The sequence below is a fragment of the Centruroides sculpturatus genome, unplaced genomic scaffold, assembly GCF_000671375.1.
Source record: "Centruroides sculpturatus isolate CEXI.00-Female unplaced genomic scaffold, Cexi_2.0 scaffold2100, whole genome shotgun sequence".
Classification (NCBI taxonomy): domain Eukaryota; kingdom Metazoa; phylum Arthropoda; class Arachnida; order Scorpiones; family Buthidae; genus Centruroides; species Centruroides sculpturatus.
This window is the reverse complement of record NW_019386507.1, coordinates 28,418-42,273: the sequence shown is the minus strand read 5'-3', so window position 1 is coordinate 42,273 and position 13,856 is coordinate 28,418. Positions and strand designations below refer to the sequence as shown.

The 13,856-nt window shown below is 29.9% G+C and overlaps 1 protein-coding gene across 1 annotated transcript in view; it reads left to right on the top strand.

Moving 5' to 3' along the window:
- The window catches only part of LOC111615168, a 19,932-nt gene extending 11,791 nt beyond the window's left edge, over positions 1–8,141 (top strand). Inside the window, exons 3-4 of the mRNA XM_023356566.1 lie at positions 6,056–6,217; positions 7,965–8,141. Coding sequence (XP_023212334.1) covers positions 6,056–6,217; positions 7,965–8,126 — 324 coding nt within the window. The 3' untranslated portion in view covers positions 8,127–8,141. The remainder of the gene's footprint in view (positions 1–6,055; positions 6,218–7,964) is intronic.
- Positions 8,142–13,856: the final 5,715 nt, after the last annotated feature.

Genomic DNA, 13,856 nt, shown 5'->3' with positions numbered 1-13,856 from the left:
ATATATAATACTGTACAGACGATAGTAAACTCAATTTACCCGCCTAAACTCTCCGTAGCGTGGCGCTGGACGGCGGAAAGTAGTTTGGCTGCCCGATGACGTTTTACCGAATTATAGGAGTTTTTTTACCATGTTTGTACGGACACCGTCGCAATTTTTTCGCCGTCATATAAGAATCCGAACTATAGGAACCCGTGTTATAGGGGGATCGACTGTTTATCAAATTATTCAAACTTCAAGACACCATTAAAAATAAAAATTGCATTATAGTGAACATTTTTTTTAGTTAACTGTATAAGTTGGCGACCCCACAGAAAGACCGTCGCGACCCTCTTCTGGGTCGCGACCCATAGGTTGGGAACCCGTGCCTTAGACCATCCCGACAGTAGGGAATAAAATCCCCCCAATCTGCATTCTTATATTACCCACAAATATTAACTTTTCTTCACAGTTTTATTTTCAAGTGCTAAGATGCATTGCAAAAATATAAGGTCACCCCAATTTTTTGGAATAATACATTTTTATTACACTTAAACAAAAATTTTGTGACAAGAATAAATGTAAAAGAATTACTTATTCTATTTACAATCAAAAATAAAAATGAAAATATAAATTTTCTATTCAAAAATAATGGTGTTGCAAAAATATAAGGCCAGTAGCATTTAATAGCAAGTGAAACCACCATTTCTCAAAATAATCTTGTAATCCTATCTTACATAGAGTTTACAAGATTTTGCAGCATATTTAAATCAATTTTTTTCCTATGCAATTACAATTGCAGTTTTGAGTTGTTCAATTCTGTAGTATTTTCTCCTGCATACATATTCGTAGCTATTAGACTCCATAGATTTTCTACAGCGGTTCAAATCATGGGAATAGGCAGGCCAATTCATGACCTGAATGCCATTATCCAGTAGCCATTGATAATGCACCAATCCATAATGCAAATTCATTTATCTTGTTGCAGTTGCCAGAATGGACTACCTTTTTTTCTCCAGATGGCAGAAGATATATATCCAACAGGTTTTGATACCCAACTATGTTCATTTAGCTATTTATGAATGCTAAATTGATTTTTTCGGATCATCCAAAACTTGTCCAGATCATGACTAAGTGCCTCCTTGCTGACACTTAGTAAATAAAAACTCTTCTTTCCTAAATTGTGCCAATAAAATTACCAACTGTTGGGACCGTCCAAATTGAACTTTTTTTTTTTATCAGTCCAAATAACTTTACGTTATTTTGAAGTCCATGAGTCTTTGGCCCATATCAGTTTTTTTTTGTTGTTGTTTTAGATATGGTGCTATTTTTATACACTAGATGCTTTGTTGATTTTACCATCTGGAAAAATGGATTTGGGAACTAGCATCAGGTCTTTGTGCTATTCCACCTAAAGATGATTCAAAAAGTTGGGGTAGCCTTATATTTTTGAAATAGACCTTAGGTCTGAAGTATATTCATATTTTGTTTCTACAATGATAGTGTCAAAATGTCTCATGAACTGAACTTTGCTAAAGTTCATGTTGTAGTTTTGCAAGATTGTTTATTGAATGAGAAATTTCTATTATATTTACATATTACATATTCTCGTGTATTTATCACCTTTCATAAACATCAGATGTAATCTATATATATAAAAATGAATGTATGGCTGTCTGTCCTTCATGCATTACTACACCATTTATCCGATTGCCATGAAACTTTGGGAAGTTGTTTAATACACTCCTGCGAAGGTTTCTGGTATAGTACATTTATCCTACGATAGATGGCGTGCATGTATATGAGCATTTCATCATGGTTAGGAGTTGAAACATGAAATTTGGTACACAGGGTACGTCATGAGAACACACTAACAAGGGATTTTTAACCCCCTGCAGGAAAGGGATAGGATTAAGGCTTCAACAATGGAAGTGTTAAGAGAAAGCAACATGCAAGATTTACAGGCACATATGCGGTTTTTTGCGTTAAATCAAACATAATTTTAGACCCATCTAAAAATTTTCTAATTAGTCTGGAAATGGGAACCTAATTCTTGCATTCTGTGAAAACGGGTAAGATTGGCTGTAATATAATAATCTTAATCTTTGCTATTGTTACTTTTTGCTCAAGCAACGCCGGGCTTATCTGCTAGTATCCTATAAACATAGATGTTTTTCATATGCTTCCAAAAATTTTGTTTCCTGAAGTCAACTTTCCATTCATTTTTTGATCTTGAAAAGAATTTGTGTTCAATTACCATATTTTTACAGATTGTCTGGCATGTCAGTCTATCTGGGGAGACCATGAAATCAGATCTTTCCATATTGTAAAACCAATATACTGGTTTATCCCTGGGGAATGCTGATATGCCTGTTTTAAGTGAAGTTATACATCCCTCTGAATGTGAAAAAAAAACAAAGTGAATAACATTGTGTTTTTATTCTAAAATTGTGAAACTGTCAGCATTACATCAAGAACTATAGTTGTGTGTTTAATTTTTTCATTTTGTCTTCTTTCTAAGGATGTAAAATATTTGTGGAATGCTGAAAGTACTTTGTTTATTTTATTATAATTTGATCTAAAAATGCAAAATAAACACATCAAATTTTAGAAACTTGTAAATTACCTCAACATACACTGATTAACATCTGTTTTGTGTGAAATTTGAGAGGAAGATGTTATCTTTCAATGTCAAGGTAGATGGTCAATGTAGCCCCCACTAACTAACTATCAGGGATGGAGAATCAGGAGTTGAAGAGTTTAATCTTTTTATGGGAGTTATGTATTTTTCCACCAACTTCCCATTTCTGCTTACTACTACTACTACTACTACTACTACTACTACTACTACTACTACTACTAATGTCAATAATCTACTAATTGTTTTATTGTCCTGTAAATGAAAGTTCTTTCTGGTTGTCAGTCAGTCAAATTACAATGTTATTATTTTACTATACTGGGAAGAATGTTTTCTTTAACAACTACTTTTATTAGATCTGATTAATTTTATTTTCTAGTTGCAGTTTAACTGGCATGCTGGTTTCCCTGGTTACATATGGCATGCTAGTCAATCCATGAAAATACAATATCAATCACATGACAATATGTATCTGGTAATAATTAATACTAAAAATACAATTTCCAGCAGCAAAATTTTCACATGCCCAGTTTAATTAACCTGATAGTTCATGTTCATATATGCAATGTTTACTGGCATCAGTGTGTGATTTATCACTGGCATAACAAAAAAGTTTGAATTTTTCAACTTTTTTATTTTTGCATGTAATTAATGTCACTAATGCACCAGTACATGTTTGTGTTAAATTTTTTTACTGGCATACCAAAAGTCTCTTGCACCAGTAAATCCATACACATGAAACCTGACATTACAGCAAATTTTAGATTAATTATTTCTGATATTAGTCTATAATGTATACCAAAAATATTAGAATTTAAAAATTTATATCACTTTGTTGTTATATTAGAGGCTTGGTCCTTAGTACAATATATTTCAATCAACATAGTTAAATTTTAAAACATTTTGTCTTTAGAAACATTGTGTTTGCTAAGCAAAATTATAAATTAAAATCTCATAATTTGTATGTACTGGGTGAGTCAAAATTATGTAAACCATCTTGGGTGAGTCAAAATTATGTGAACCATCTTGGGTGAGTCAAAATTATGTGAACACTATTTGAGAGAAAGCATTTACTCAAAGTTTGTGTTATACAGAATCTCAACCTGACCACCAGCATGATTAATGCATTTAAACCAATGTTCAACAGTACAATTTAGTGCCAGAACACCGGAGATTGGGGAGGCCATAACAATGGTCCATCGCGACCAATCGGAATAGAAAACGAAACAAAATTAAGATGTTTCATTATTAATGTTTAATTGAAAATTAAGATTGTTCATATAATTTTGACTCACCCAAGATTGTTCACATAATTTTGTCTCATCCTGTATATTAAAGGCAAAATGTTCTGTTCTCACTAAAACTGAAATCAACACTTTACAAAGAAGCAGCATGTAAGGTAGGTCACACCAGGTTGCAGGTGGGGTCTACAATGCATTCCTTGAAAGGACCACTCGTCAATTTCCTCTGTGGAGTCGACATGAATTCAAGGAAAGGATTAGCAAAGGGGAAAGGAGGTCTTTGTGTAGGAATAGGAGATACAAAAAGACTTCACTTTTGACTCAGACTTGAGTTGAAGAGAGAGCTATTCATTTGCTTCCATAGCAACTATTTTTTAAGTTTGATTTTGATTTTTGAATAGTAACCTTTTGGTTATATACAGAATATATATAAAAACTAAATCTGTATATATTATTTTTAATAGTTTTTACCTGTATATATATATATATATATATATATTAAAAGCAAAATATTCTGTTACTGCTGCACACAAATAATGTAAATTTAAAAATTAATTTGATTTTAATTAGTTTTGATTTTATTTTTATGCTGAAACTGAAACTAAATTAAAGGCCAGTTTTAATTATTAATTATTATTTACATAATTTTGCCTGAATTTTTTGAACACCTAATTACAAATTTTTTAATTGCAACTTTTTTTGCGACTTAACTATTGAAATTTTTTAGCATTGTTTTACACAAAAGATAATTAAACTTAAATTTATTTAAATTTTTTTACTAATTTCATTAATTTTTGTTGTATAAATTTGCCTGCTTTAAAAAAATAATTTTTAAATTTTAATTTTAAGTGAGCTAACATTAATTGAACTATCGGGCTACCTAGTATTCTCATAATTACACCACATACAATTACCCTTTACACCATTAATTTGAGGGTGGGTGTTAATGGAATAAATGTTGGTTAAAAATTAAAATAAAACAAAGTACAAAAAATTATTTTTATATATATAGTATGTTTTGTATGTTTGTAGTGTCTGTATCTGTATATACTATATACAGGGTAAACCATAAGTCCTTGAACTCTGATTTTAATATATTTTTACATTGGTGATGTTAATATGTGCTATAAATTTCTAAATTGTTATCTTTCTCATATCTTTGAGAATATGTAAAGACAATATGAATGTCCCTGAGCATTTAAATTAGTTTTGCAAAGGACAAATTTCAAACTGTATCAGACATCTCTTGTGCAAAAATGTTGATTCACTAACCTGTGCCAGTTTCTTATTGGTTCTCCAGTGCAGTGCAGGATATCCACATGCATATGCATGTGTCTTTCACAAGTACAGTGTATTTTTCTTTTGGAGGCATACTTTGAAACCAGATCATATGCATGATGCATAAAGATTTCCTCCAATCTCTTGATTTGTCGTCATCTGATTTCTTTTTGAGGTTATCTAAAGGAATATGTGTACATAATTGAGACCTGCATTCCTTAAAAAGGAACATTTATGCTACCATCAACAAGCAATTATTTATTGTGACATTGTCACAATGCCAGGTTGCAACTTTTAATCATATTTTTAATGTATTTAATGTAAAATATGTGCTCTCCACCTCAAATTAGTAGTGGCTTGCCCCTGTATATCATACTTTTCCTTTAATAATAGAGCTGTTCAAATCATTCATCTAACACTTTTTGGAGAAAAATTTTTGAATTGAGATAAAATGACTTCTGGTTTGCATCAGAAGTTTATATGTTGTTAATCAGGCCTCCTGCCTCTAAGGTGTCCATATCTGGTCTCATATTTCATCTATCTAGCTCTGCTCTCAAGATTAAGGAAAAACAGATGAGATGAGTGGGAATTTATAGATCTATAATTTTTTTAAATTGCAGTCCAATCACATTTTTCCAGTCATGCTAACATTTGTGGCTACAGATATGTTACTGCATTTGCAGGATCATGGTAGACAGTTCCAATATCTATGATAGTGTGTTCAAAGCCCAAGGAATTAGAAACAACTATAATATGTAAACTTCTTTGTATTAAAAAAATCTACAATTTTTTGAAATCAGAGTTTAGGGACTTTTGACTTACACTGTGTGATATCTGCATGTATAATTGATTTTTACTCAATAATAACTTATATTTAGATTTATTAATAATAACAGTATCTTTTATTATTTTCAATTAGTTAGTCACTGATTCTGAACATGAAGATGTAAATCAACAAAATATATTTAGACATGGACAAAATAGTCATTATCAAAATTCTCAGCATCTTGATGAAAGAGAGAGACATTTGATGGAAAGCCATGCTTCAAAATTGTATAAAGAAGACAATACAAAAAAAACTGTATGTTACATTATTTTATTTGTGAAGTTACTTTAATTTTTTTTTAGCTATAACTTTACTTTTAAATAAGCAATTTCCTAAAATAAATAGTTTGAAAAGTCATAAAATGTCAAATGCGAAATGAACTATGGGATGTAAAATTACATTCTCAAATTTAGGATTCGTTTTAATTCACCACTGAATGCATAAGCATTTTACTTCAGACAAAATGTATACTGTATTTAAATATGATGATGCTTTTCCAAATTAAAACTTATAAAAATTATTAGAATGATTCTGAAATAAAAAATGATTAAACAAATCTGAAAAAAATGATGTTATATTGATAATATCTTGCATCGTTTGATGATAATTATATAATATAACTGTGTCAAGTTAAAGAAATTTTGTGGGAGAAAATAATTAAATAAATGCATTTGTACTTATTTCTTTTCTTGTGTGTTGGTATGTGTATGTGTGTGTATATTTCCCTAATTTTACAATGGTGTTTTTGAAGAAAGCATTGTTAAATGGAATCTTATTGACTGGAATAAAAATTATTTGAATGAGTTATATACTTTCTATCAGCAAAATATTTTTGTATCTAAACTACAGTATTTCAATAATTAGTACATGAGTACTATAATAAACTTTTTTACAAATACACATTTTTATAAGTATTTAATAAATTTTTATAAATATACTATAACTGTTTAAAAAATAACAAAAATTAAATCAGAACTTGCATTGAATTAGAGCTTTGTGTTGTAATAGTCATTATCAAGCTCCTTTTTTTATTATTATTATTATTATTATTATTATCATCATCATCATCATTGGCAGTAGTGTGACAACCATTTGTCATCTATTCAGAGAATTATTAGCATGAATATGTTTTTAGAATTATATTGCTGTGAATTGCAGTTGGGTAGGTCAAGATGTTGATTTAACTTTAGTTCAAACTTTAGGCTGTTGTCTCTACTTATTTAAGTATTTGTTTCTTTAAAAATTTTTGTTTGTTTTATTTTTTGTAAACAGTTTTTTAAACACAATTTTGTCATGCATCTTCAATTTTTTTTAGAATTTTGCTGTGTGTTAATAATTTTAATGTACTATATATTCAACCCATTTACTATTTCTCAAAATTTATTTTAATTTTAAAGAATTTTTTAAATAAATAAAATTATCTAATATCAGTTTTGGTTTTTGATTACTTTTAAAAAAGCATGTTTAATAAAATAAAATTAAATTGATTTAATGTGCAATACCAATTGTTTAAATTATAAGGTTAAAGATACAATATGATAAGACAGAATAAGTACTACATATTCCAGTATTACCTATAGTTGAAACATTTAGTGTGTTAATGATAGTTACTATATAAGTTTGGATTTAGCTAGGATTTTTAGTTTTACTAACCTCAGGCAGAAAAAATTTCAGATGAATAATTTTTTTGCCTGGATTTTATTTGCTTAATTATATATAGTACTTGGATGGTATTTTTATTAAACTATAATTTTACTTAAAAGCAGAATTATAAATCTCACACGTTTTTGATATTGAAGAATTCAAGTAATATATCAATTAGTAAACAGATAGCAAACATAATACCAATTCCACTGAAAGTAATTACTTATGATTGATTTAATTATAAATTACATTTAATACAGTATATATTTACATGATGTACATAGATGTATCATGATATCTTAATTTTTTAATAAAATTAAATTTTTCATGTAATAAATAAAAACTAATTACTTTTCAGCCTGACACAAGTATTGTTGTCGAAAGATTAATGCACTTAAGGGATTGTATTAAACAAGTATCATCTATAATGAGCAATTTAGAAAAAACTGATGAACCAGTAAGTAATAAAATTACTAATAAGCTTTTATTAGAGTTGAACAGTAATAAAATTTTACTATGATATATATTACATAGTTAAAAATAAACTTTTATTTGAATCTAAATAAATTTTATCTTTTTCTAAGAGTCAATTCAAACATTTTACAATGCAGATATAAAATTAGTTTGATTATATAACCAAAAGGATTGCTGCTATTTTTTAGTAAATAGTTAACTTTTGGCAGATTCTTATAAATTACTATTTTCTATTAAATATTTGGTTACTGCAGTCAATTTTTGTTAAAAACAGTGTTTTGAAAATTTATCATTAAAGTTAAACCTGCAAATTATGGTTTCATTGACTATTTAGGAAGTATATGACCAGATTTGCTATTATCAAATTGGTTTTAATTATTTTTAAATTTCTACTACCTTTCTACAAAATTACTGAACACAGATTAAAAAATTCAAGATTGTTTTTTGAGTTTTTTTCTTGTCCAAAATTGGAAGAAAAATGAGATTGATTTGTTTTATGCTACTATATTTTTTGTATGTGTTTATATTTATTTTTTTATTTCATAAATATAATAAATACTTGTTAAATATAATGAATATTAAAAAATTATATTTTTATTTTAATAAAGTTAATTAAAAATATCAAATATGTATTTATAAAATTTGTTTTCAAATTTTCACTTTCTAGTTGTTATATATGAGGGTCAAAAAATGAACTCCCCAAGATTTTTACATTTTTTGGAATTTGAATCTTGAAATATAAAGAAATGCAAAAAAAAATTTGGGAGAGATTTTTTTTGTGTATTGATATTAGTGTGATTGGGTGCATGGCATGATTTTGTTCACTCACTTTGAAGCTTAACATCTATAGTGATTATCAAAAATTTCTGAAATTTTGCAAAGAGGTTTGTATATTAGGGAGAGTAATGCTATAAATTTTGGTGATTAAAGGTCAAGGGGTGGGGAGATAGAGGATAGGTCATGTGTCATATCTCAACTGGGGATGGTCTTAATAAAGAGTTTATTCATTATTAGCATTTACAATTTTTAATGAAACTCATCTCTACCTTCAAAATTAATCTTTTTGCCATTTTATAATAATTAATAATATAATGACTTTTTAAATAAAATCTCATAACAGATTGTGACACACACAATTTTGAACTAATGCCAGAAAAGTTATACAACTCTTACTAGATTTTTTTCATTATGAAGTTTATTTATTTATTTATTATATTGAAATTGGCAATGTCTTGCAAAGTTATTTGGAAAGATAAGGAATAAAGTTTAGTCCATTTAAAAAAGTACCCAGAATCACTGCATAATGCACCCTTATTCATACTGCTCCCTTATCCAAAGTAACAAGATCCACCTAGACATTTCTTAATAGTAATCAATTCTTTCCACTTTTTTTATGTCTTAAGAGCTCCATGTAACTTATTATGCATTTGGGAATGCTAAAATTCATTTTCACATAATTTCACTGTACTTATACTGTATATCAACAGTAGTAAATCCAGTCCCTAAGCCATCTTTGAGCCCTTAACTCAAAAATTAAAAATATTTGAATAATTAATAAGGACCTTTTTATTAACATATGCATGATGATTGCATTGCAGATGGTCTGATAAATCATATTTCCCATCATAAAGGTTTTTAAAAACAACATTTTAAAAGTTTGAACAAATTTTTTTGTCGATGAGGAGGGCTTAGGTCCCCATAGTCTCCCTTGGATTTTTCCCTGAATATCATGAATTTTACTGTTCTGTTAAATAATCAGCAAATACAATATATTTACTAATCACATTACTTTAATTTCTTCCTAGAAATACAATAGTAGGCTTAGCTGAAAATATGTGAACATTCTTCTACAAAATGGGGCAAGGATGTTCTTTGGAGCCATCTGAATGCTCTCTAATAGGATACAGAAATCAAATAAGCACAGTACTACTTTAAAGTAAGGTTGCATGACCTCCAAAAACTGATTGCTAATCACTTCTTGTCCTGTCCATTCAAGATGAAGGCATATATGTGATCTGTGCTGTTTGTATATTACAATACATTCATGATATGTAATTATTTCTCGTGTGTCCTAAACTTGTTTAAAAAAATGACCAAATTTTATGAACAGGTTTATGGGAGAGCTTCTGTTCTGTGTGATGCCAATACTTTGATCTGTTTGATCATTGTCCATGTATTAGAAACCTGTACTAATTGAAGATTTTACCAAATTTCCAGATAATTTATATCATAGTTTGTCTTGGGCCCTGGACAGTGATGCACTGAGATTAGAGATAGACCCTTATAAATCTTTCTTAGAATAGTGCTCCCTTATTTAGACTGATGCTCTAAAAATGCTACTAACATGGTGCGGAATCATGTTATCAATGTACACATTGATAACATGATTCCGCATGTTTTTTGTTAGCCGAACATACTTTACATACTCTGGATGGATGCTTTTTTTCTCTGCAGGTGGTATGAAACTAGGAAAATGCCGTTCGGATAAACGCAATGGATTTTCATGTGATGGTCAATCACGACGGACTAGATGTCTGCTTGTGTGATACTTCTCTATCACTTCTCTGATAACAGACATACGAAAATCTAAAAATGATATTTGTTTTTTCATATGTTTTCAATATAAAATACAAGCATTATATAATGTAATATCCATCATATGAAAAAACACTTTTTGTACCATTTTACCGTTTTTCTCATGCACGGATAATTGTGTATTACTCCGTCACAGAGATCGATACCACCCATATTGCAATTATAATCCAAAATACAATTTGGTTTCCTTATTACTTCCCCAGATATGTCACGTTTACCTGAATCAGAGAATTCGTTTTCACTCGTCGTACTTAGAATTGCCACATCCCTTTTGTCTTTCCAGCAGAATACAGACAATTTATCTTTCTGACAGGTGATAAATTCCCCTTCTTTCAATTTATGATCACAAAAATTACATGGCATTCCTATCCGATTTTTATTTACAGTTCCTCATACATAAGTTTTTTTGTCTAGAAGCGTTTTCGCTAAGGTCGGTGAGGTGAAAAACCTATCTAAAAAACACCTTGTGATATTTACTGAACAACGGTTCTAATAAGGTCAGCACAACTTTCTCTCCTTGCCCACCTTCAAAATTTCCGTATTCAGTAGTAGTTCCGGTATAAACTATAAATTCCTAAACATATCCTGTTTGTGATTCACAAATTTCAGCTTTTCACTCCAAAACGAGCATGCTTGTTCGGTATGTATTGCCTAAATCCCAATCTCCCTTTCCATAGCATAAGACTTTCGTCTACACAGATATTTTCCTCTGGGAGATATGCATTTTTGAACTTGTGGCGTAAATGATCGATAACACTGCGTAATTTATGCAGTCGATCATCACCACCTGAAGTTTGATTATTGTCTGTAAAATGCAGATAGGACAATAAAAGTTGAAAGTGGTTATTCAACATCGCACTTGAAAAAAAGGGTGTCAAAAAAAGATCTTCAATTGTAAAATACATGCTTAGGTGCAGTTTTCTAGAAATTCTCTAATTTCTGGATTTGTCGTTGACTTCCAGTTTTTTATCCGACTATTCTCTCATAAATCGTCACAGTTTAGCAAACTATTACCATACCTGTTCATTTCTGAGATAATCTTGTCGACGAGTTTGTCATCAAAGAATATACTGAAACAGTGTAACAGTGTAATATCACTCCGTAGATTACATAGTATTCCTGATGGTCCCGTAAAACTGTTCACTTGAGGATGTCTGAAATTTGTATGAATCCATCCGTCATCACTACTAAATCGCGGATGTTTAGCTGTATTACTTTGAGTACTGCCGCGTGATCTGACTCTATATCCACTTGTAGATGGTAAATCAGGATCAAAATCACCACTGTCTTTACTTACATTTTGATCTGGTATGTAATCGTCGTTGCTGTCTGAAAATTCAGATTCATCAGAACCTAAATTGAATAAATATTCAATAACTTTTGACTTATTTAGAGCGCTGTGTCTACTACTTGCATGTCGAAAGACAGAGAAGTGGTCTGATTTTCTTTGTGATTTCTAACAAAGAACAATTCCTAGAATTTTGATAACCTGCTGAGCAAAAACTAGATAACATAACGGTTCTTCTGATATGAGTCACTTATTTCAAAACAACATACAAGTAGTGACATCTGATGTTTAAAAAACGTTCCGATGTAAACACACAAATATTCAGGATCGCCCACATGGGTCAACAAGGTCAACACGAATATTTTCGAGAACAACGTACAACAGGTTAAACAGACTACTCTGTTATCCAGTGTTCTGTTAATAGGAGTCCTGCTAATGTGAAACACAGGAGAGAAAACCAGAAACATGGAAGAATGCTTTAAGTAAATTGCTTCCTTATTCAATACTTTTTTAAGTGGACTTGACAGTATAATGCAGGGGTGTCCAGCCCGCGGGCCGCATGCGGCCCAAGGTAAGTTTTAATGCGGCCCATGTAAACATGTAAACAAAACCGACAAATGTTTTAATTTTTTCATTATTTATTTATTTCAACAGCGTAAACTCAAAAAGAAGTTTCACAAAGCCGTAAATTTTCATTTATATTTTATTTTTGAGCGGAAAGGAAATATTTTCAAATATTTGGAGATGTGTGAATGAGGAAGGATTACTAAATAAAGCTGGAGTTATGACTCAAAGGATTATAGACCCAAATTTGGGAAAAGGAGGGAAAGGTGAGAAAGGACAAAAGATAAAAAGTAGTGAGAAAGGGTAAATAGATCTGTTATGCAAATATTGACCCTTAATTTTCCAACCTTTCTCACATCTTTATCTTTTGTCCTTTTCCTCCTTTCCCCCTCATTTGGGCCTATAATCCTTTGAATCACAACTCCAGCTTTATTTAGTATTTCTTCCAACGTTGCAAGATTTGGCTACATTTGCGCCAAATGTGGCTACTTTTTTTTGTTTGACGTAAAAATATTCGAAAAAAATAAATGAATTTATATATATTGTAAGTAAAAATTGAAAGTGTCTATAGAAGTAATTTTTAAAAATATCCTTTTTCGTGATAAAGTTTTAATATTTATTATTATAATCTACACATGTTAATCCTTAAATATACTTGTATATTAGGCCACAAGTATATATTATGTAAACTTGTGGCCCAAATCCCCTTGACTTCTTTCAATGCGGCCCAGAGAAACAAAAAGGTTGGACACCCCTGGTATAATGTAATTAATTATTTGCAAATTAGCAGAATTATTTGCTTTAAATAATTATATAAGATAGTAATGCACTTGGATTATTAATAATCCAGTGAATTACTGTATAACTGATATGACAATTGATAGAGTAACAGACTTTTTTCATTTTTAAATTTATTTGATAATACTNGTTTTTAATCGATTTTAAAACGAAACTATTTGTGGGGTTACACAAAATCACAATGGCTTATGGCAGGAAGAAAGTGATATGCTAAGAACTACTGTTGAGAACACAGTAATGCAATGTAACTTGCTAATCAAAAATGGTGGATGCCACATCGAACATGCTCTGTAACGTGTTTTAAAACTGACTGTATGTATCTACTGGATACATACATGTCTAGATGCAAGTTAATAAAACAAAACTTTTTAATTTATACATTTCAGTCGCCTTGCATTTTTATGTTCTTAAAATTAAAAAAAAATTATGCTTATTGGATTTTGTGGAAATGTAATAATAGTAATCAAGAATTGTGGCAATAACAATACTAAATAAATGTTACAGTGACTGCTAATGTGTAACCCTGATTTA